The sequence below is a fragment of the Bacidia gigantensis genome (assembly GCF_019456465.1).
Source record: "Bacidia gigantensis strain McMullin 20006 chromosome Unknown contig_255, whole genome shotgun sequence".
In the NCBI taxonomy this organism is placed as follows: domain Eukaryota; kingdom Fungi; phylum Ascomycota; class Lecanoromycetes; order Lecanorales; family Ramalinaceae; genus Bacidia; species Bacidia gigantensis.
Window position 1 is genome coordinate 1,675,397 of NW_025408605.1, and position 22,597 is coordinate 1,697,993.

Below are 22,597 nucleotides of genomic sequence, written 5' to 3' on the forward strand. Positions count from 1 at the left end.
ATACTTTCACATGCATCTTTCAATCCAGCCACCACGGGAGCGCTTCCTGACATGCCCATCTCTCTTCTTTTTGACTTTGCCTGAATTAAGATTGCAGCCGAGAAGTCGTTTGAGTACTTCGAATAGGAAGCCAAGAGATTGATCCACGTGGATGCCTAAGTCTCATTCCAAGATTATTGACGAGCGAAGTCCTCCCTTGATTCATTGATTCATTGATTCATTGATTCAGTGCAACAAGGCTGCGTCAAGCCCAGTAGGCGTGGAGTAAGATTCAATGCACGGACGAAATCCATCCAAGTGGACGTACTTGAAAATTACAGCTATTATCGTAACATGATTAATGGTACTCGATCAGGGCTACTCGCATTGACAGGAATCCCATGCTTTAAACCGTGTGTTATGTCTTTGACGCGTTCTCTGGAGAGACCTCGTTCGACCGATCACTTGGGTTACCGTGCACTTCGGGATCGCTAGGATTCGGTAGATGACAGGTTGACAGTACGCTATCCTACAGTGTGAGCAACGTCAAGGATTTTAGCGAGACCATCTAGATGTACCTTTGGTCCGTTGTACGATGAGACTGAATTCCTCCGAGGTAGGGCAATATCGCGTGAGAGTTTGAGATCTTCACAAACTGGACAGCTCAGGTCGATCCGTGTGCACACCATCTGTCTATCGAAAGTTCTCCACAAGGAGGTTTCACCGACAGCACTCTGAAAGAATACGAACGCCTCATCGGATAAGCTTGGGCTGCAGAACATTGTGGGTGGAAAACGGCCTGGGCCTATTGGCTCCCAACGCACCAAATCCCACTCACTCATGATATACAGCTCCCTTCGAAGCAGTTTTGTTCCCCAAAACAAGCCGCTAACCAAAGCGAAGTCGGCATAAAGTCAGAGCCCGTTCTGCAACATATAAACCCCTCAAGTAATCGAATACGAAGCCCACCTCTGCAATCACAGATCTCGTCTCATCCCCCCTTTCCGAGTTTAGCAACCGATCTCCACATGCGACGACTAGACCAGCCTGTTTGCCGGAATGTGAGTGCTAAGGCAACAAATGTTTTGACACTGGGGAGCATCCCAAATACACAGAAAGTTGCTTGAATACTGTGTCCGACAGCTTTCGAAGTAGTCCATGTCGTCGGTCCCTCTAGCTAAATAAAACCGCAAAGTAGACTGAGAGCAAATCTCTTTGTATTCTCTAACAACAAGGCTTGAGGTGATGGACCTTTGCTGAGCCCCTCCCCCACTCCTCCCTATCCCTCCCCACTCGACGACGAGCAAGCAGACTGACTGACCACCCCGACCTATCGCTCCCCCTTCTTCTCTAAACAGACAAACGCTCAATGCATCACTCTACCTACTACGTGTCTGCTCTCCCATCCCCTCCACTCCGCCCCCCTTCCTCAATCCCCAACCCCGCCCCCCACCCCTCGCCCGCGCTAATCCATCCACCCACCCATGCCTAAGTCACACCCCCAAAACATCCGCCAAATCCCCCAACCCACAGCCGACCTCACCCGTGGTACCATCAAAGAAAAAATCATTCTCCCTCTTCACAACAGCCATATCCTCATCTGGATCCTCGGTCGTGCGGTGAATGTACGCCGTTTTCATGCCCCTATTCACCACGCCCGGTTAGCCCCCTTTCACCCTCATTTTCGCCCTCGCCCTTTCTTCTTCCCTCATCCAAGGAGGAGAAAAATGCAGAATAGAACGTAAAGGGGCAGGGGGAAGGGGAAGGGGGGGGGAGGGGGAAAGAGACTCACACCCCCTAGCCCCCTTCAAATCATAAGCATGTCCCGCCACCATCATCGTTTCCTCGGGTTTACACTTCAGCAGCTCCAGCGCCTTCTTGTACGCTGTGGGATTGGGTTTTGAGGCGCCGAGGAGGGTTGAGGGGAGGAGGGCGTGGAAGGGGAGATGGATCTTTCCTTCTGTGGCATTTGCGGAATTTGAAGCTGTGGTGGTGGTGGTGGTGTTGGTGGAAAGATTTGGTGATGTCGTGATGGCGAGTTGGAGGGGAGGGAGCCGTTTGCTAGGGTGATGCTGGGGGGTTGGGGGTGATGTCAGATTGTGTGGAGAAGGGGGAAAGGGAGGGAAGGGAGGGAAGGGAGGAGCTGATAACACGAACTTACATGTAGTACTTCGATCGTAAGCGCCAGAGCGCTGGTATGGTATCTGGCCATGCTGTCCTCACGCACACAAATCAGCATTCACCCTACTCCTTTCACTCTCTTTTTCCTCTCCTCTTTACTCCTCCCCTTTTCCGATCTGCTGTCCCACCCGATTCAACTCTTCGCCCCCCAGCGCCCTCTCCTTCCCCCATCCCACTCCCTCCTCACCCAACCCCCCGGGCAGGGCAACACTCCCACCAACAGCCACAAACCCCCCCTCCCGAGAAAAGAAATCACCAACCTTCCGGGCTCCCCCAACTCCCCACCAATCGCACCCTAACACCATCCCCCCACATCGCCGGACTAACCCCGCGCTCCAACAACAAATAATTCAAGGTCCGTCGATGCGTAACATCTATATCCTCGACGCCCTGCCCGGCCTCATGGCGATTTGTGAGCTCTTCGAAATAGAGTTTCCGCCACGCTTTAGCGAAATGCTCGAAGTCCTCTTTCGGTAATGCTACTCCCCCGCCCCCCTCGGGCACCACATCAGCATCTCTCACACAGATATCTAGCCCTCTATCACCTTAATGACGAGCATGGAGCAGAAAAACGCTTGTAGGAAGAGGAGAGAAGATAAATTGAAGGGGGTCAAGTTACGCATGTGGGACAAGGGAATGAGTGCGATTGGAGAAGGAAAGGGAAAGGGAAAGGGTAAATATAGCGAACACGCTGACAGACAGACATACCAGGAAGAGCAGGCGCCTCCCCCAAAACCCTCACGACAGCAGGAAGCCAATTCGTGCACGTCCCCTGGAGATCGAACAGTAACGCTTTGATACCATGAGGCTGGTGCGCCATTTTCCCCTCCCCTCCCCTTCCCTTCTACCCGAGGGATGACGACCCGATGAAAGGAATCCTCGTAATTATATTATCGAACGACTATTAAATATTCCCAACCAATAATGTCCGACTTCGTTGCCCTATCCCGTCCTGTAAATACAAGAAAGAAAGAAGGGTTTGCGTGTTCAAAAGATGGATCGACCGACGACAACCGCACCGCGTTTCTTCTGCACGATTACGGCACAGCAGCATCCGTGGGGATTAATATTCATACAAGAACAGCATGAGACTTCAATCCCTACATGCTAGGTCGAAATGGTCATTTAAGAAATCTATACGCATCCACAAACTTTTTCCCACCATACCTCGCCAGCGCTCGCATGCAATATGCCATCTTTTCATATCTCATACAAAATAATAAAATACCCCATCTTCCATCTCAAGGCTCAAATTAATGCATATGACACCTCAGCTGCCTCCAACCAGACCTCCAACCAGACCTCCAAGTCTCAGAACATCCCAAATATCACTCCCAGCAACCCCAAAACCACATACCACCCCATGCCCACCTCCACACTCAACCTCCCCACCCCACCCTTCTTCGTCGCACTCGCGCTCGCACTCCCCTGCACAACGCCACCCGTGCTCGTAGCAGCTTTATCAATAGTCTGCCCCAAACTCGGCAAGACCGCAGAGGGATTAACCTCCCACCCTCCCATCGTAGTAACCGGACACGCAATCGGCTTCAACCCCTTGGCGCTTCCCTCATAATCCCCCAATTTGACCCCAGTTGGATGCAACGTGGCCCAATGTTTCTTCAGATTCGAATAATCCGGACTCTTCGGCGTCGGCGTCCCGCTTCGGGGATACCCATCCAACGCCTCAGGATGCTCCTCCGGATCGACCTTGGGCCCATAGGTGATAAGCCCATAATCATTCGCCTCCTGAATCCACTCATACACGATCGCCCCTGACCAACTGCCATCCATATCAGTCCCGAAGATCGAGTCCTGGTCATCGAAGAGCCGGGGCTGGGGGACATGACACCCGGTCTCGGAAATAAAAATCGGGATCTGCAGACCCGTCGCGTTCTTCACGAGATCGACGTAGCCGGACGTTTTGAAGGAGGACTGGCCACACCATTCATACACATTCAAAGAGAAGAAATCGGCGCTGTCGGCCACATCGCCCGTGGTGCACGCAAGGTAATTCTGTAGCATGGGCCGCAGCTCGGGGATGTCGGCGCCCGAGTAGCCGACGGGGATGTCGCGATAGCCTTTTTGGGTGCGATAGGCTTTGACGTCTCTGATGGCGGATTTTACGAACGGTGCGGCTAAGCTGCCATTGAGGCGGGTGAGGGCTTCATTGGCAACGATGACGCCGGCGAGGTTTGAGTAAGAGTGGAAGGCGTCGAAGACGGCGGTGAAGGCGGAGAGTTGAGTTTGATTCCAGTAGGGTGTGTCTTGGTCGATTTGGGTGTCGAAGGTGTCCAGGTCGACGAAGAGGTAGATTCCTACGGCCGCGAAGGCGGACATGCAGGCATCGTGATTGGCGGTTGGGTCGACGTGGTAGACGCGGATGGTGTTGGCACCCAAATCTGCCATCTCCTTGGCGTCGAGTTTGCATTGGTCTTCGCTAATGAGGGGGTCATCTTGTGTTAGTTGGTAGGCGATTCCTGGGTTCAATTAGCTCCAACTTGTGAGGGGAGATATTTGTCTAGGGAAAGGCACATGGCCATGCGAGTTTACCTTTGACGTAGTACTGCGTGCCATTCTCGAAGAAGAACTTGGAGCCGACAGCTGAGATGGTAGGGAGATCTGAAGACTGGGCGATAGATGACACTAGTAGGGTAGTCAAAACGCCAAGAGCGTTGAGAAGTATCATCATGTAAGAATTGACGCTGAGAACGAAGGATTTGGCTGTACCAGAGCCGTATCAGTTGATTGGGTTGGCCCTGTGCTGACTCATATGGTCTTTCAACAATGAAACGACTGTGAGCGCGGGCTTAATCAAGAAGAGAAGTTAATAAACGACAGTGTTGAATCGAAAATAGTAAAGGACAAGGAAGAAGTGAGAGAGAGAGAGAGAGGTGCAATTGAGGTCGTAAACAAGTGAAGCGGAGGTCGTTGCTGCCGCGTATAGAAGTGCGTCATCGCCTTATCAGCCAATCGGAAGGCGCGAATGGCAGCGTTCAGGCACCTTCCAAATCCACAGCAAGAATAGCACAATTATAATGGGAAACAGCAATGGGAAAGTGCACCTGGTCTGTCTGGTAAATCAACGGCTTTTTTCCCATGCCCATGGGTTAGATGCATGCTTAGCAGGGTATAGTCTTATGCACACAAATAACGACTTTTCCACCGACTCCTTCGCTTAAAAACAGGACAAAACCAACCACGAAAAAAGCCTCCCCCCCAAATACCCTACCCTCCCTCCTCCCCCTCCTCCCCTAAAAAGCCTCCTCCCAACCCCTGTAGCCTGCAAAACCACCTTCTCTTCCTCTCTCCCGTCACCGTAGGCGGCCAACATCGTGGACGGACACGTTAGTAGGGGCAGCTAAAGACAGCTCCACACTAACGTGCCCGCCACGGAGAATGGCCAGCCCTTGATGAGGTCTGAGAGGAAGTGAAGGTGGTCGAGTCTAACAGGGATTGGGAGTGAAGCGTCGTGATCGTAGCACGCGGTAGAAGTGAAGCGTTGTAGTAATAATACATGGTAGAAGTGACGTATGTTGAAATTAATCGATGCTGAAAGTGATGCATGCGGCTAATGCAGGCTGTAAAATGATGCAAGAAACATAATGTGAGGCCGTTACAATATTGATAGTCGTATAGAGAAGGCTGCTTTACGCAGCGGGGACAGTCCTTGCTGCCTTGAATGCGGCGAATTCTGCTGCAAAATCCTCGCCCGCCTGGACGCTGCGTTCTTCCGTCCAGTTCTGATCAATGAATTCATTGACGCGCGGGCTGAATCGAGCTACGTCGCCTGTAAGCACAGGATCGATAGAGGGATCACTGAATGATGAGGTTTGAACGACTGGTGCATGCTGTTGCGATGGCCCTGAAAGAGACGAAGCCTGCGTCGTGGGGCCGGGTGGTAGTGAGAATTGAGCGGGTGCCACAGCTGATGCCGTAGGGGCCGTGCTTTGTCCTGACGCACGAGCTTCTTCCTCTTCCTGTTTCTTCTGTTGCTTGAACAATTGGAGCTCACGCTGCATCTTGTGATAAGCTGCGTTCGAGTGAACCTCTGGATTCCAACTTGAGTCAACGAGACCACGAGCACGATCCGTCATTTTCGGTTTGTAAGCTTCATAAGCTTGGAAATGAGCTACTCTTGGATCGTATTGGTCATCATCAAGGGAAGTAGTCGAAGATGGGCGGTTGTCGCTCGAAAATGCACCGTCTTCCTCTTGGATTGGATAATTTTCTCTGGCTTGATATGATTCTGCGCTAGGCTGTGGCAATGCCACATCTTGTTCCGGAGGTGATTCTGGTAGAGCTGGCATGTCCTGTGGCAATTGATAAGATTCTGCGCTGGGTCCTGGCAATGCCGCATGTTCTTGTGGAGGGGAGTCTGGCAGGGCCGCGATTTCCGTCGGCAATCGAATCGATTGGGCAATTGCATCGTCTTGTGCTTCCTCCTCGCCATGCTCACTTGCGTCATCAGATGCCACGGTAGAAGTCGAGAGGCGATAGGAATTCTGAAGGCTACTGTGCTTTCTGGGTGCATACTTTAATGCTTGGTCTCTCTGCTTTGCTAGCGCAACCGCTTCAGCGAACGTGGCAGGATGGGAGGCTGGCTGCTGTACAGGACGAGGAGTCGGTTGAGGTTGCTGTGCAATCCTAGAGCTTGACGCTACTGGAGCCGTTTTCGGGGTTTCCTGCAATGTGTTCTGTGCTGAAGCAGGAGTCTGGCCAGCAGACTGCTGTGTTGGCTTGGGGGTAGATATCTGGCCGATGACTTGCTCTTGCGGCCTTGGTGTAGGAGTCTGATTCGAGACTTGCTCAGAGGCTCGTGGTGTTGATGTATCAGCTCGCAATGCCGAGACAGCCTGCACAGGAGTTGTAGGCTCCGCATAGGAGTCATCGAAATCAGTGTTGTCTGTAGAGGTTGGCGAAGGCACCTCGAAGATGCGTCCTCCTCCAGCAGTGAAGCGGATCGGGGGTGTGGTAGCAGGTCCATGAGTTTTCTTTGCTGGGACTGGTGTCTCGGGCTCTTCCTCCTCCTCAGAGTCGTTACGTTGGACAGGCTCGCGCGGATAGAATTCGTCTCGTAGCTCTGTTGGTCCGAAGATTCCCAAGTAAATATCATAATCAGTAGACTGATGTATGGCAATTCTACACTGCTTCCAACTCTGGTATTCGTGATTTTTGTCTGGATGAATTGGGAGTCGAGGCTTTGGAGTAGGCTGGCGTCGCGCGGAGGGTGTGGTACTTTTTCGTGAGGTTGCCTTTTTCGAACTCGACATGACATCCACTGCTCCACTTGTGCGTTGACGCTTGCTTGGCGTGCGAGATGAAGCAATAGACTCGTCATCTGAGCTTTCCTCGTCCGAACCAAGAGGGCCAAAGTACTTGTCATGCATTCCAAAGGATGCTCCAGGTGGATTTGGAATGATCTCTGGTGTAAGTGAGCGCTTACGCTTCTTCTCCCTTCCTTTTCCTTTGTCAACACGCTTGTCCACTTCAGCCGAGTCCACTCCGTCAACAAGGCCCTCCGTGTTGGCGGCATTCTCAATTGATAATACTGGTCGTGTACTCTCCCTCTTCTTTCCTTTATCAGCAGGATCCTCCACATAATACGATGGGATTCCAGTCTCCACTGTCCTCGCGAATCCTTCTGCCTCCTTTCTCGCACTTTCCTCCTTGAGTTCTGCTTGTCGCTTCTCCTCGGCTTCGCGACGTTCTGCCATTCTTGACACCATTGGTGGAGGGGGGCGATATTGCAGCAAGTCTTGTTTGGCAGACACAAGGTCTTTGGAGAGATTCTTATTCTGCTTGCTAAGCCTTAGTACTTCAGCTGCCAATTCCTTTCTCTCTTCCTTCTTCTTCCTCCGACGTGCATTTTCCTCTTTGGCCCGCAATGCGGCCGCCTTTAGAGTCTCTGCCTTGTTCTTGCGCTGAGATGTAAGAGGTGTCGAGTCATTTGTAGAGGTGGCGAGTTGTCGACGTTTTGGCTCGGTGGCAATGACGCGTCGTGGCTGTGTTGTTGATTCAGGTGTCGAATCAGCGCGTCGACCAAAACTAGGTAGAAATTTTGTTACGGTACGAGCTGCAGATGGTACGATGGACCCAAGGCCCCAGCCACGAGCACTAGATGTTGTGGGAGTTGTCGGCGCCTGAGTTTGACGCTCTCGTTCTCGTGCTTGATTCGCCTCCTCGTCCTCTGATGAACTCTCTTCACTGGTTTCTGCGTCTGACATTGTGGGATTGACTTTCACAACGGGAATTTCAGTATGCCACACGACTTTTCCCTGGTCATCATAAGAAGAGGTCACCATAGCTCTGACAATTGCATCTTTCTGATTCCTCTTCGCGGGGTATTTGTCCCAATTGCGAACGATTGTGTTTACGTTGTTAGTCACGGCTTCGTTCCTAAGCTGTTGTCTTTTGACTTCACAAACTTGTGCATCGTTCGTGTGTCTGTATGTAGATTGGTCATTCGAACCTCTCGTAGGTGAAGAGCTCGTCAAGATCTTTTTGTAATCTTTGAGGGCGACGCGGCGATCGAGTGCGATTTCGGTCTTTGACTTGCCTGTAATCTGGGCTATTTCTTCGTCTGTCAGCCTTCCGCTTTTGAACTCTGGCCAAGCCTCAAGAGGCCGTTCCAAGACGGTTCCTCTCGCGAAGTGGTGCTTAGAAATGAATTGACGAACATCGTCAAGCATCGTGAGGGGGAGAGCGCATTTGAAATTAATGAGAAGGGGGTCATGAAGATCACAAGGACACTCGGCTGGGTGAATTGCAGGGGGGTCCGATGCAAGAGGGGGGAAGTGTCGCCGCATGGTGATTGGGAGCTTGTGGAGGACTAGCCTCCGGGGAGTTTGATACGCTCCGCACACTTGGCTGCAGGGCGGGGCGTCCATGCCATGACGGCGTAAAGTGGTGTGTCTCTTTTAGAATGTTTTCGAACAACAACGATGTTTCTGAAGATGCGCCTGGCAACGTGCTGCCAGTCGCGCTCTCGATTGTCTGCCGATCCGCGACAGAGTTGAAGCTGTTTGCTTCATCATTTCCGTCCCTGTTGGGACGGTCCGCCGGTGGCGACCTGTCCAGGTCCGATAGCGGTCCGGCACGTTCGTGCACAATGTCCATAGCACTGGAGTAGGCAATTTGAGGAATGGAGGCACGTGCATGGGCATCTTGGGGGTTCCTTACTGCTATGGGAGCAGGTCCATAAGGGGTCTGAAGAAAACGGGATTCCTCACCATGCTCTTGCGACATCGGTCGTGTCTCCAGGCGACCTAGTGGGCTTGGCTGGGGCATCAAGTCACGCAAGATGGATCGTCGCACTCTGTCCCTCTCATCCTCGTCCATCACAACATCTGTGTCCTCTTCAACATCCTCGTCCTCCATAATCTCATCTTCCTCTCTATCCTCTTCGTTCTCTTCCATGATAACATCTTCGGGTAATGCGCTTTGAGCTCTTGATGAGAATTCATCAGATTGATCATTGCGGTCGGTGTCCGACTGCGTGGTGGTGACATCGTTCTGTGTCTGTGGGATAACAGTATTAGCTGTAGAAGCTTCAGTCTTAGCTTTGCGGCCTTTGCTTGGCTTCTGGGCTTTCGCGGCAGGTTTCTTGACTCCAGTGGGTCGTGATGAGGGATGTGGCTCTACGGAGGTAGATCGGCTAGGACGGCCGCGGCGTGTCTGCGGAAGCTCCTGGGGCGGTGTAGGAGGGACTCCTTTGTCTGCGAGCGCTTTCGCTTGTTTGCGTGTCTTCATGGTGTTGGCTGTTGGCGATAAAGACTTTGTGTTGTTGTTGTTGTGGATGTTGTGGTTTGTGTTGTTGTGATCATGGATATTCTCACTAGCGCGGTTTGCCCATAGGGCTGATTTAGCGTGGTTGCCGAGAAACAGCACAACATGACGTCATTTAGGTATTGCTGCAGACTTGGAGCAAAACTCGGGGGCGTGGAGGTGCTTTTTGTACCCTTGGCAGCCCACACATCCACACAATGTGTAAAAGACGCTCAAACGAGAGGGTCAGATCTACACTCCGTCTTCTGGTAAATCTGACACGTGTTCACCCTGCAAAGCATGAATCTTGATGACTATACTTCCCTCAAATCACACTTCATAAGGGACATGCTTCACTCTTCTTTGGCCAATCATACAGACTTTTGACATGCGATTTTGGGTGAAGCAAAACTAATTTGAGCAATGGCAAATGACCGTGGAAGCACGATGTAAAAAACGTTGTCCACAAAGTGATTAGCATTATATTAAAGGTTCCACTATGTTCGTATGTACAATATGTACCTCTATGCCCAAAGGCTGTCCAACAGAAGGGTATCATGGTTTGTCGTCAAAGCTCCGTCCGAAGCATTAGACCAAGAATGTCATTGGACATGTCCCTATGTTCATCCAGCCCAATGCGATTCAATCCATTGAATCAAGCGATGGTCCCTGCCCTCGCAACCCGGCGTGGGTTTATTGCACTGCTTTACATCCCTCTATGCTCTATTGGTGATATGTCCCGTCTCATCTAGTAGTTGCTCCTTGCTGCAAATCTCATCATCTGTGCACCAACATCGAATATAGCGAGCACGTTCTTCAAAAATGTATGACCCAAAATGCTAGCACCACCAGTCGCACTGGCAGCCACACCACTCACACACTTCCCATTGCCCAGGTTTATTATCATATCCTTGCTGTTGATGTAGAATGTCTCGAATCCGATTTTGACTCCGAATTGGGGTGGTTTGGCGTTACAATTCACGACATAAAAGCCATCGGTCGTCTTGTAAAGAGGGGCAGGGGAGAAAAGCTTATTGATTGCGTCGGCAGTGCCGGCAGGGAGGAAGAGGTTCGACGTCGCAGTGTCGATGATGACTTGCACCTGCGTATGATCACTTGGCTCGTCGAACGGGTTCGGGAAGTTTGTGTATGACCATTGCGCAGTCGAAGCGCCTTCGTAGTCAAATCCCTCAGTAGTGATTGTGTAGAGGGTGTAGGCTGAGGAGGAGGCGGTGCCTACTTGATCGGTGTTGGACGTGGTGAGTAGTTGGAAGGGTGACGAAGCGAAGATGGGGAGGTACGCGACTGGTGGCAAGCCGCCAATGGCAAGTTGGCCGCCGTAATTTCTGTCCAATGCGATGGAAAAGAGGGGAGCAACATGGCCTTCGGTGTACATGTTTGTGAAGACGGGATTGTAGATCTTTTGAGTTGCGGGTGTGTCCAGACGGTAATCGGCTCCAGTAAAGGCTTTCGTTGCGGCTGGAAATGCAAGGCCAAGAAGGCCAGAGGTAGAGCCGTCACCATTCCACGCTGCATTGTCCACAAGAGCAATTTGTTGGTTCTTGACCTTGATGCCAGCGACCGTGACTTGGTCAACTCCGAATGTTCCTCGCAGAGTTTCACCATCCGTGTATTGCGTGAAGAAATTGAGATTGTTGAGGGCGTAGAAGGTGGAAGATTGTGTGTAAGTGGACGCCAATTGGCAGGATGATTGGGGGAGGATATCGCCCGTGCCAGGCCTCGAGCATTGGTAGTTTGACTTAGGTAGCCAAGTATCGCTGCTGCCTGTGTCGACGACCAGCTCATACGTCGTGCCTCCGATATCCACCTCGGTCGCGAAGACTAGGCCTGCACCAAGGATTAGTACGGTCATGGATTTGTGATGATTGTTTGTATGTCGTACCATTCGCTGTCACATCCACCTCTTCGTAACCAAACACACCGTTCACTTGACTTCCATTCCTCAATGCTTGCAGGTAGCCCTGGTTGTGAGGCTTCGCATCCGGTTTGTGTTTGAGATTCAGCACGTTCTGAGTTTTCTGATTTGCACTTGGAACCCAGTAGTTTGGTAGCTTATAAGTCGAGGTATGAAACTGATGAGTATGTGTCGTAGCCAGTCCCGAGAGTGAGAGGCATGATATTAGGAGGGCTGATAGAGTCGCTGTGGTGGAAGAATACATGATGTAAATTGACAATTACGAATGATCGGAAAGCCCCCTTCGCATTATGGTGCCAAAAGAGTGAGAGAGGAAAGACAAGTCTCAAAAAGAAGGACTGTATAAGAGAGTGCCAAAACACGACAAAGGAAAGGCGACGATAATTATGCAGAGGATGCGAAAAGAACGAGAAGGGTGTTTGATGTTGAAGCTCAGGAGGCAGGCGCTCATGCGGTGGTTGGCAAATGAAGAGCAGACGCCAAGACTTCCCTTTTCCGGGGGCGACTGGCAAGGATGAAGAGGAGCTACCCTCTGCTAAGACCAACTAATGGGGGCCTTACTCCATAAGCGGTTCATAACTTCACATAAGCAGGCCAATCGACAGCTTCAATCTTGTTTTAGCAGAGTTGGGGTCAGACCGCGCGCAAGATGGACCAAATTTAGAGACGGTTGGCAGATCCACCGTCGGTCTCCTGCACCCCTGAGCGGGAGTTCCTCAGCCTGTGAATTGTTGGTAGCACCCTGAAACGCCTGCAGGTGCTCTCGTACTGGGAATAGTAATGCAGTGCTCGCATACAAATATGTCAGTGACATACAGCCGGTTGACGACTGGGTCACAGCTGGCCAGTGCAGACCGCATGCATGACCAGCAAACATATGAAGCAAAGATGTGATGTGGCTGGCATAGTCCCAGAGGCCCACCCTCTTTGGGAATTTTGACCGGAAATCACCGTGGCACGCCGCGTGGCCTCGAAATATTAATGCTTGGTAAGAACACGATGTTGGGCACTTGGCAGTGGATAGATGTACAAGTCCGATAGAATTGCGTTGGTTGCCTTTGCTTGCCTAAGAGCTACCTACACGATGAGAGATAGAACGCGCTCAAGCCATTCTTCATGACAGCACAGGGCATTCTCCTAGCAGCATACCTTTGACAGCACACCAGCCAGGCATCTTTCCCTCATAAGTGCCATCACTTTGTCTCCACCGCTGCCACGCGTATTCGTCTAGAATTACCACTGCACGTTTTCGGTCGGCTTGGCCTCTGCACTCCACCCTTCGTTTCCTGTCTGTGCCGGCTTTCCGGCAGCCCAATCCGTGCCGTCGGCCTCCCATGAGGCGCCAGCCTGAGCTCCAGCCGTACCCGATGGGGCTGCGAAAGCACCTGCTGGTGCGCTGCCTTGTACCTCCCACTCTTGATTGCCGGCAAAGCCTTGGTCGATAGCTTGAGTCCCCACATCATCCGCACCTGGTACTTTTCCTTCCTCAACGCCGGTCGCGTCCTTATTCTCTTCTGCTTCTGGGTCGCGGTAGAAGTACAGATCCACCATCGTATCCCATTCCGTCTCACGGTCTGCAAGACTGCCTCGCAATCTCAAGACTTCACGTGCAAGCATCCACCAGACAAGACCGATGGCGTGACGCCCTTTGTTGTTGGTCGGGATAGCCACATCGACGAACTCGGTGGGACTGTCGGTATCGGCAAGGGCGACGACAGGAATGTTCACATATGATGCCTCTTTGATAGCTTGAGCGTCGGTGCGAGGGTCTGTGACAATGATGAGGCGGGGTTCTTTGAAGGAGCGGGTGATGTAGTTGGTGAAATTTCCAGGTGTGAATCTTCCAGCGATAGCAGCTGCACCAGTATGAGCAGCGAATTTGAGGACGGCGCGTTGGCCGTAGGGACGAGCGCTGATCACGGCAATATCTGCGGGGTTGTCGACAGCTGCGATGATCCGGGCTGCGAGCACGATCTTCTCCCTGAGAGTTGTCAGCGACAAGCAGAATCATAGACTGCAGGAGGTATTACCAGGTCTTGCCCAAATTGATCACGTTCACACCGTCTGGCCGTGTTTTCCAAAGGTAAGGCTCCATGTGCACTTGTAAATTTTTGGAGCCAATGTGGCATTGAGCTGCGAGCAGCATCTCAATGTCTTGAGAGGTGGCATTGAATATCGAGGGTAAATTAGCTGGAGCCATGACTGCAGCTGCGATACCTCACAAAGAGCTGGTACCAGCAGAGATGCGAAGGAAATTCAAATGCTTGTCTTGTAGAAGCACGCACCACTTCACATAATTTATTTGTGTGGGACGGAGCTCGGCAGAATAATCTCCCGATGCTATCGAAAATCCATCGAAACAAAGTCAAATGTATGTTGCCATTAACTTGTTAGCTCATCAAACATGGCCTCAAGACTCAAGAGCATGCTATCCAGCGCAACGCAACATGGTCAGCTTCTACTTCACCCCAATGTCCCCACCACTAATATTAAACACCCCGCAGAGCACCTCTGGACCCGACCACCTCCCTTCCTAGCACCCGCCCTACGCTCCTCCCTCTCCACAACGAGCCACTCTCTCTCTCCTCAAAAGCAAAAACCTCACCAAACCCGCCTCTTCCGCCAACGTAAGTCCGCTGCACGCAAAGAAGCCAACCTCTCGCGGCGCGCCACCCTTACCGCGGAACGCACCCTCGCGCAAGGCGACCCAATCCGAGGAATCCCAACACCCTTCCTGCGCTCCCTCATAAATCCCATCTCCGATCCCGCTCCCTCACTCGTCCCCGACCCCGCCGACAAATCCACCTCCGTAACCACGCCAGACGCTTCTTCCGTAGACCTGACGGCCTCATCCCAAGACACCGCCCTCACCTCTGCCCCTATCGACACCAGCGACCCCCAGGGCCTCACCCACGGCCTCACACCCTCCGAACTCACCACCTCCCTCCAGCGCAGCCGCTTTCTCACAGCAACCACAGGCCCAGAAGAACGAAAACGCGAAACATACAAAAAACGCAGCGAAGCAGACGAAGCACGGCACACGCTGGCCTCAGAAGCCGTATCGCGCATCGTCTCGCTAAGCAACGCGTCGAATCTGCAGCGGCGCAAACGGTCAGCTGAGCGGGTCATCGAAGCGTTCGGTCGGCACAATACGGACTCCATCCTCACTCCCAAGCCGGCTGCTGCACCCCAGCAACGAAGGGCTTCATCTAGCGCTGCAGGATCAACAGATCTCATTCCCGTAGCTGCAGGAAACAGTGATGACGGTGGGGCTGGGGCAGGGGCTGGGGCAGGAAAGATACCAAGAGCAGGGCCAGATACGGGATCGTCGGAGGTGCAGATCGGCATGCTGACGCTGAAGATCAATGCGCTGGCGGACGCGTACGCCTCGTTCGGAAAGCATGATAAAGTCAATAAGAGGAATTTGAGGTTGTTGTTGCATAGGCGGCAGAAGCTGTGTCGGTATTTGATGAGGAAGGAACGCGGGGGGCCGAGGTGGAGGAATTTGGTGGAGAAATTGGGGTTGGGGGCGAGGTGTTGGGAGGGGGAGATTGAGGTGAGGTAGATGGTTGGATGAGAATGGGGGAAGGGGATGATAGGAGCGAGGATAAGAGGACTTAGGTAATTTACATTGTTCGAAATGGTAGAATAGGATGGAATTTTGGCTGAATTTCTTGTAAGTGATAGTACTGTAGATAGAGCAATCTTCGTGCTCGATATCAAGTACTGCTAGCTACATCTCCGTTCACAGCAATGCTAATGTTCTGTTATAACATCCCGTCAACTCTCCCTCCCTCTCCCTCCCTCTCCTTTGTCCCTATCCATTTTCTCCTTTCTCCTCTCCCGCTTCTCCCTCCATCGCTCATTCAGAACCTCCGGCGCCTCGCCCCTCGGCCTCTGCAGCACGGGTATGTACTTCCCACCAAGCTTATACCCATCCCCGCCCAGAAAGATCTTCGCATTTTCTTTCCCCTGCTTTTTCGTCGAACTCTCACCTTCCTCCTTGCCTCCCTCGTCCATCTTGCTCTGCCCTCTCTTGCCTCCCGCATTCCCCATCCCCACAACCCTTCCCAGCAACGACCCCGCCAAGACCTCATCAATCTTCCTCTTCCGCCACAACCCCCAAAGATCCGGCACCAACCCATGAGGCCCATATTTCGTATCTCTCCCCCCCTGCTTCTGCCCCGCGCCATTTAGTCTCAGCTCGTCGCCCACATAAATCCAATTCAAGGAGTCAGGTCGGCTTTCTGTCTGGCGCTCACCGCCTTTTACGGCGCCGGCGGGGAATATGCAGTCCCAGAGCACCAGAGGTGCGTCATCTGCCATATCGTAGTAGATTTTCGTTGGATTCTGCTGGACGTTGAGGAGATCGTCGATGAGAGAGGGGGTTCGAGTTCTTGGCCGATCAGGAAGAGGATGGCGACCATGTGCCGGACTTGGTGCCAGAGAAAGGCGGAGCCGTGGAGCGTGAAGGTGTAGAGTGTTGGTCCTGGGGATGGGAGGGACGTGTATGAAGTCACTGGATCGGATGAGACAGGAGGAGGGAATTGTGTGGATTCAGCGGCAGAGACGGCGTCGATAGAAGCGTGGAAAATCCGGCGCTCGAAGTTCTCGAGTTGCTTGCTCGGATCTATCTTGCAGAAATTGCGGAAGTCGTGGACGCCGGTAAATTTGGCTGCGGCGGCTTGCATGAGGGGGATGTTGAGGAAGCCTTCTTGACCTGGGGCAGAAGAGGAGGGGGAGGGAGGGAAGGCGGGGTTGGTGAAGAAGTATTTGTAGCGACGCTCTCGGCATGAGAAGCGAGCGGAGAAGCCTTCGGGTGGGTTGAGACAACAGGCTAGGATTTTGATGTCGGGAGGTAGAAGGCGGTTGAGCATTTGAGCGTAAGGGAGTTCGCTGCGGTCGTTGCAAGATAGGGCCTCCCCATGTAGCGTGCTATTTGTGGCATTGTCACTGGTATTTATGGCTAACGAGGCATCTTTCTCATGCGGTTCACTCCCAGAGGTCTTGTCGTAATCCACAGAGTGTACTTTATCTGGTGGCCGTGGTCGATTGCTCCTCACTCGCAAGGCCAATACTTGTCCGAAGGCACTGACGCCGATATCAGTCCTTCCGCATTTAGAATAATCGCAAAGACTCCAGTCAGGTTCTAATTCAGGTCTTTCACGCGTTGCTGATAGAGCGACTAGCTTAGACTTTGCTAATACTTTCCACAACTCCTCTTCTATCGTAGGCAAGGGAGTCGGATTGCCGTGATGAAATTCCAGGCCATTGTAATTCTGACCCAGGTAGGCAAGCTTCAGGGCGATCAAGCGTGTAGGATGTTTCCTGGAGTCGAAGCCTTTGCTCTTTTTCGTAGGTCTCTCGGAGGACGAAGTGGAGGCCAAAAGGCTAGCAGGCCTCTTATACCTGTCTACGCAATCAGTGACATTTCCAGCAAGTCTGATATGATTTTTGGGGCCTCACTTTTCCGTCTGCTCCTTGAGTTGATTTTCAAGCCCCGTCACACGCTCGATCAGTTGCTCGTTGCTCCATTGTGAGTAGTCTGGCCGTGACGCCGTAGACATTCGATCGTAAACCTTTGGCGCTCGGATCGCAGACCTCAGAGCCCGTTCCACGAACCTCTGGCGTACAACAGACGTACCAGCTTCGATCAATGATCGTGATTTGACCATAGACCTTTTCAAAGAGCGATCACGTTTGCATCACTACTTGCACATGCTCGTAACGCGTAGCTCCGGGTGCAAGCCGCTAAATAGTCGCCCTAAAGCACCGACAGCAATAGGCGCTGAGGCTCCCTCCACTCCGCTTTCCTTGTTCGGCTTCAACCAGAACGCTGAAGTCGGAATCAAACCCAAAAAGAGATATATGAGCCGTCCTTGTGGATATGGATGATCTTGAGGAAGGCCCTACTGTGCCTGTATTGTTCCTCGGCGACCCAGGTTGCGGCAAATCCACCTTCCTCGCGAAGCTCTCGTCTGGCTCCTCGTCCATTGCCAAACCTATTTCTCCATCCAATCCTCTTCCATTGCTACGAGACTATGATCAGCCATACGTCTACAACATCCGCATGTACAATCGTCCCTACCGCTTCGAGCTCTATGACACAGCCTCCCCAGACAACTACACACTTCTCAAACCAGATTTCATCATCATTTGCTACGACATCAATGACAGACGGACATTGGAGAACGTTGTGGATATCTGGTCGCACCAAGTCTCAACGACCTGGCTGAGCGAGAAAGAGGAGATTCCGGTGGCGCTATTGGGCCTGAAAAGAGACCTGAGAGTTGAAAAGCCAGGAGTCATATATCCTCAGGAGGCCCATGTGATTGCTCAAGAGCTACGATGTGATATGTATGCAGAGTGCTCGGCCATTACTGGTGAGCTCATGACTGAGGTATTCGAAGATATTGCAAGAAGAGCTGCGAGGACAACTACTGAAGCAGGAGGTCGGACGGAGATGAATTGCAGCGTCATGTGAGCCGACACGACTGAGGGGAGAACGAACAAAATGCCACCTACGAATCTCATCTCAACAACAGACTCAAGCACTTCTCATCTGCAAGGAACGCGAGAAATAGGTGTCTGGATCACTTTGAGGCTTGTATGAAGACCTAGGGACTCTTAGTCCAATTAACACTGACATCTCAGTGCCATGGAAAGACTATCGGCTTCGACTTCTACATGCGCCCGCAAAAAGACCTCTGCTACGGGTCATGGATCTAGCCCATTATTTTGGTCTCTTCAATCTTCCGTCTCTTCGAGCTATCTGCCGACAATTCATCAAATGGCAAGGGATGTACCAATTTAATTTCGGTGTTCCTGTTCAAAGGTGCTCGATCATGCATTGCAGAAGCTTCGGCAGCTCTAGAATCTTCTTGGATATTCGGGCTAGATGGCTGTTGTGTAACCTTTCGGGTTCGTATCGGGATACCTGTTACCATATGAACACCAATCTCTGCCGTCTGTGTGGCTCCCGTCCGCGACTCCTGACTATCCTCACTCATAAGGATCGCATTTGGCGTGAACCTGTCTTCGAGAATATCTTTGAGCTCTGAGGCTGTTGGCCGAGATGGGTCATTGCGGATCAATCTGGCTGTTTCTTGCCTGATGCAATGATTAGCGGGTAATACACGGGGTCTTTTTGACCTCCCTTACTCACGCTGGGCTTTCGTGGTCTGGGAGGCATGTTGAATCCAGAGGGGAAGTTTTGATGCGTTTGTAGGCTACGACCCTTGACCCTGATGATCTTGTGCGGCAGGTTAGTTTCTGAGAGTCATCTTCTTTAGTCATTTTGAGTCGTTAATATTCTCTTTGATGAATGAGAAGTGAGACAAGTCAGCGATCTCTTTATAGCCATGTTAGGAGACGATTTCATGTGGGCAGCAGAGGCACCAACCTTTGGGGCAAGGCATATTAAGGTAGCAGGATCTTTCGAGCATATTCATTCTCCAAATCAGTCTGGCCGCACACTGCCTCGCAACTATCTGAGGCATGCCAGCATATAGAATTTAGTCATGAGATTGACTGTGTATGAGGCAAGTGTATCGCCTTCCGCATTCGCCAGTGAATTGGGCCTTAAAAAACGTCCGCCTACTCACTCTTGCTTCTGACTAGCTTACAAAGCCTGTTTACAGAAACAATATGACAAGGCAAGACATTGCTGAAAGCAAAACTCTCTACTGCATCTAGAGGACTATCAAGAACTATTTTTTCTGCTTGTCAAATCGTTCTCATCGAAGTCACCATTGTATTTGAGTTTTCTATGACCGATCATGAATCAATAAAAGTCTATAATCTATGATGAAGAACATGCACGAAGGTCTAAATCTAAAATGATAACAAGTCCAAACACAGGTTGTATTCTTAGCCCAGAATCACCGCAGTCATGCAGATATCCTCGATGGGATATTACGGCAAATCATGCCGCCCCCATCAAACATGTATATCAACCGCCTCTGTCTCAACCTTTTGCAACAGATCACGCACGAGCATGTAGATTGCTCCCGTCTTTCTGCGTTCCCTTGGATCCTTGGACTCCTCTTCCTGTTGGATCGAACGATAGATATTCTCGAGGCGCCCGACAAGCTGTTGAATGAGCTCTCTTGGGTTAGGTGGTCCTTGCTGAGAGCCTTCCTTTGCAGTAACTCTATTCAACATCTCATGATTATTGTCCGAAGCTTCAAGATTCAACCTCTCTACGATCTCGCTCTCTGGATCTGCGGTAAGATAAGCGTTGTAGATCACTGAATCCGCTTCCTCCTCGCAATTGTCTCTTTCGCTTGGTTTGATGTGTATTCCGTCACGCTTGAAATCAACGCGTGCTGTCAATAGTGGAATCTCATTCAATGCCCACATCCCTTTGATATCTTCTGCAGTTGGTCTCTCCTTGATCAGCTCACCATTTTCGTTGACCAGCTGAATGCTGTAGCGTTTCACGTGATAGTATCGTGGCAATGATGGATGTCGTTCTAGTGCAGGCGCAATCTTATTTTCTGAGAATTCATGAATCCTATTGGCATGAACTTCGAATTGACCTTGGATGAAACATATATCAGAGTTCGGTAGATTTCTCGCTTTGAAGATCTTGTATCGCAGAATTCTTGCGCCAGGGTCTAGCGTTGACAGAGGCGCTTCGCAGGAGGATTCTGAAGTAGTCATGGTTACAAAGATGAAGGACGGATGATTTGCATTCTGGGATGAAGCTAGACAAGACGCTCCTTTTGTACAGATTTAATCAGGCAACGGAAGAACAAGATCGATACTTCTAGCTATCGCGGATAGAAGCAAATTTATCTAGCAAGGCATGCTTCCATGACAAAAACGCCAAACAAGTCAGCAATCAAGTCATGCATCGATTTCAGAATCAACGAAAACAGACAGACCTGCCCAAAAAGGTAAAAAGATGAGTCAAAGTACTTGACACAGGCCAACACTATCAATACAAAATAATTACCTTTACAGCAGATCTCATCAGATAAGGAAGGAGCAGAAGAGTAGTAGTTAGATATCCGATCAGCTCAAAACAACCGAGTGAAGTTGTAAACCCATTTGCCACCTTGCACTACGTCTAAATGCAGATAAACCAACGTCATTGTGCAACGCAGTACCCTTCATAGTAGTATGATGATTTGCTCAAATCAGACCATTTTGAAGAGATAGCAAACTTTTGTGACAGGGCGAGAATCACATGTTTTCAAATCAATGTCGTCAAGAGCTCCTTGAATCTGCTACTAATAACGTTGAATTCGTTACAGTCAAAGAGAATGCTCAATACGAATCTGTGATCGAGATTTCGGACCCGAACTTGCGATTTCTGCTGATCGCGTTTCCTGTGGTGGTGAGAAAATCAAAATGTCAAATCAGTTGAACATGTCGAATATGCCCATAATCGACCAGAGAATGCAGATCAGAATCGTAGAATTGAGATTTATATCGTGACCATCATATCTAGCGCTATGTCTTCGCGCAAGGAGTGGCATCACTATCCCGTCAACTACCGAACACCTTCAAAAACCCCCAAAGCCCCATCCCACTCAATATGGGAATCGTAGCATTATCGTCCCAGCCCCACAGATCCACTACCTCACTACAGCTCGCCACAAATCCACTCCACAAGCTCACAATCCCCAGACCAACCCACCCCCCAACCCTTCCTTGCTCCTCTCCCATCCCCAAAAACTCCCTAATGACCCCCGGCACCGCCAGCGTCCCAGTAAACATGAACCCCTCCTCATGCCTCCACCTCGGCACAGCCCACCCCCAAAAAGCCCCCGCCGTAAGCACGCCCGTGACCGCCGCCGCCAAACTCCCCGCCAAACTCTTCCCCCGTCTTATCCTAGGCGTATACCGGCCATAAAGCCTGCCCACCGTACTAGCAGCGGTATCGCACCAACTCAACAGCAAGATACTTACCGTCGCAACATCCTTGGGCAAGAACCTCAGCACAGCCCACGCCCCCACCAAATACCAAATCACGCCATTATACCCCTCAACCTCACTCTCCCTCATCAACGCCCCCATGACTCTTATATAAAACCGGTTCACGACGGGGAAAGAGTGGCGCAGCACATCCATACTCGCGATCGGGAGAAGAGCGCCCATCAGCCACGGATAGATCTGTGGAGCCTCCAGCCCCCGCGTGTATAGCCCTAGCGTCACGAACCCGATCGATACGTGCAAAACCTTGCGCGGGATCTCGTGCCGGTGGATGAAGTTGCGGAAGGAGCGGTGGATGGGGATGAGGCCGAGCGGGGAGGGCGAGCGCGAGGGGGACAGGGAGCGGAAGTACGCCGTTGAGGGCGAGAGATGCCCGTTTTGCTGGGAGGACGCTTCGGGGATTGTGGGCGGCGGGTTCGTGCCGGCGAAGGAGGGTTTGCGCTTGCTGCTTTTTTTTGGGAGTTCAGCCGTTTGGAGGCGGTCGTTGGGCTGCGGCTTCGTGTGCGCGCGCGCTTTTCGAGGGATGAGTCCGAGTCGGAAGGAGGTGAGGAGGAGAGAGCGGATGAGGAGGTGGAGGTGGAGGTGCGCGATTTTGTGGCCGAGCGGGTTATGGGTGCGAAGTAGCTGGTTTGTTGGGTTTCGGAGGGGGTCGGCGAGGGGGAGATGACGCGTGGTGTGCTGGGGACTTGGACTTGGGCGGCCATGATGGCGAAGGTTGTGTAGTTGAAGGGTGGGATGATGCTTAATGAATGAGATGTATAAAGTCCTATGGGGAATGAACCGTGGGTTCTCGTT

General features: G+C 51.6%; 10 protein-coding genes across 10 annotated transcripts; 2 read left to right on the top strand and 8 right to left on the bottom strand.

The window, feature by feature from the left end:
• Positions 1 to 3,471: 3,471 nt before the first annotated feature.
• On the bottom strand, positions 3,472 to 4,849 carry KY384_007274 (uncharacterized protein; the record flags this gene model as incomplete). The annotated part of the gene is made up of 2 exons (XM_044815765.1): positions 3,472 to 4,637; positions 4,711 to 4,849. The coding sequence occupies 2 exons, from the start codon at positions 4,847 to 4,849 to the stop codon at positions 3,472 to 3,474; spliced, it is 1,305 nt and encodes a 434-aa protein (XP_044667639.1).
• Positions 4,850 to 5,807: 958 nt separating this feature from the next.
• Positions 5,808 to 8,849, bottom strand: KY384_007275 (uncharacterized protein; the record flags this gene model as incomplete). Its single annotated transcript, XM_044815766.1, has 1 exon — positions 5,808 to 8,849. One exon carries the CDS (start codon positions 8,847 to 8,849, stop codon positions 5,808 to 5,810), a length of 3,042 nt encoding a protein of 1,013 aa, XP_044667640.1.
• Positions 8,850 to 8,898: 49 nt separating this feature from the next.
• On the bottom strand, positions 8,899 to 9,909 carry KY384_007276 (uncharacterized protein; the record flags this gene model as incomplete). The annotated part of the gene is made up of 1 exon (XM_044815767.1): positions 8,899 to 9,909. The coding sequence occupies one exon, from the start codon at positions 9,907 to 9,909 to the stop codon at positions 8,899 to 8,901; it is 1,011 nt and encodes a 336-aa protein (XP_044667641.1).
• Positions 9,910 to 10,672: 763 nt separating this feature from the next.
• KY384_007277 (uncharacterized protein) lies at positions 10,673 to 12,104 on the bottom strand (the record flags this gene model as incomplete). The annotated part of the gene is made up of 2 exons (XM_044815768.1): positions 10,673 to 11,772; positions 11,828 to 12,104. The coding sequence occupies 2 exons, from the start codon at positions 12,102 to 12,104 to the stop codon at positions 10,673 to 10,675; spliced, it is 1,377 nt and encodes a 458-aa protein (XP_044667642.1).
• A 989-nt stretch (positions 12,105 to 13,093) lies between these two features.
• Positions 13,094 to 14,060, bottom strand: RPS0 (structural constituent of ribosome; the record flags this gene model as incomplete). Its single annotated transcript, XM_044815769.1, has 2 exons — positions 13,094 to 13,841; positions 13,891 to 14,060. The coding sequence occupies 2 exons, from the start codon at positions 14,058 to 14,060 to the stop codon at positions 13,094 to 13,096; spliced, it is 918 nt and encodes a 305-aa protein (XP_044667643.1).
• Positions 14,061 to 14,264: 204 nt separating this feature from the next.
• Positions 14,265 to 15,425, top strand: KY384_007279 (uncharacterized protein; the record flags this gene model as incomplete). The annotated part of the gene is made up of 1 exon (XM_044815770.1): positions 14,265 to 15,425. One exon carries the CDS (start codon positions 14,265 to 14,267, stop codon positions 15,423 to 15,425), a length of 1,161 nt encoding a protein of 386 aa, XP_044667644.1.
• Positions 15,426 to 15,640: 215 nt separating this feature from the next.
• KY384_007280 (uncharacterized protein) lies at positions 15,641 to 17,535 on the bottom strand (the record flags this gene model as incomplete). Its single annotated transcript, XM_044815771.1, has 3 exons — positions 15,641 to 16,210; positions 16,285 to 17,269; positions 17,327 to 17,535. 3 exons carry the CDS (start codon positions 17,533 to 17,535, stop codon positions 15,641 to 15,643), a joined length of 1,764 nt encoding a protein of 587 aa, XP_044667645.1.
• Positions 17,536 to 17,747: 212 nt separating this feature from the next.
• KY384_007281 (uncharacterized protein) lies at positions 17,748 to 18,344 on the top strand (the record flags this gene model as incomplete). Its single annotated transcript, XM_044815772.1, has 1 exon — positions 17,748 to 18,344. One exon carries the CDS (start codon positions 17,748 to 17,750, stop codon positions 18,342 to 18,344), a length of 597 nt encoding a protein of 198 aa, XP_044667646.1.
• Positions 18,345 to 18,585: 241 nt separating this feature from the next.
• Positions 18,586 to 19,052, bottom strand: KY384_007282 (uncharacterized protein; the record flags this gene model as incomplete). The annotated part of the gene is made up of 2 exons (XM_044815773.1): positions 18,586 to 18,970; positions 18,997 to 19,052. The coding sequence occupies 2 exons, from the start codon at positions 19,050 to 19,052 to the stop codon at positions 18,586 to 18,588; spliced, it is 441 nt and encodes a 146-aa protein (XP_044667647.1).
• A 746-nt stretch (positions 19,053 to 19,798) lies between these two features.
• On the bottom strand, positions 19,799 to 20,524 carry KY384_007283 (uncharacterized protein; the record flags this gene model as incomplete). The annotated part of the gene is made up of 1 exon (XM_044815774.1): positions 19,799 to 20,524. One exon carries the CDS (start codon positions 20,522 to 20,524, stop codon positions 19,799 to 19,801), a length of 726 nt encoding a protein of 241 aa, XP_044667648.1.
• Between the last annotated feature and the right edge of the window lie 2,073 nt (positions 20,525 to 22,597).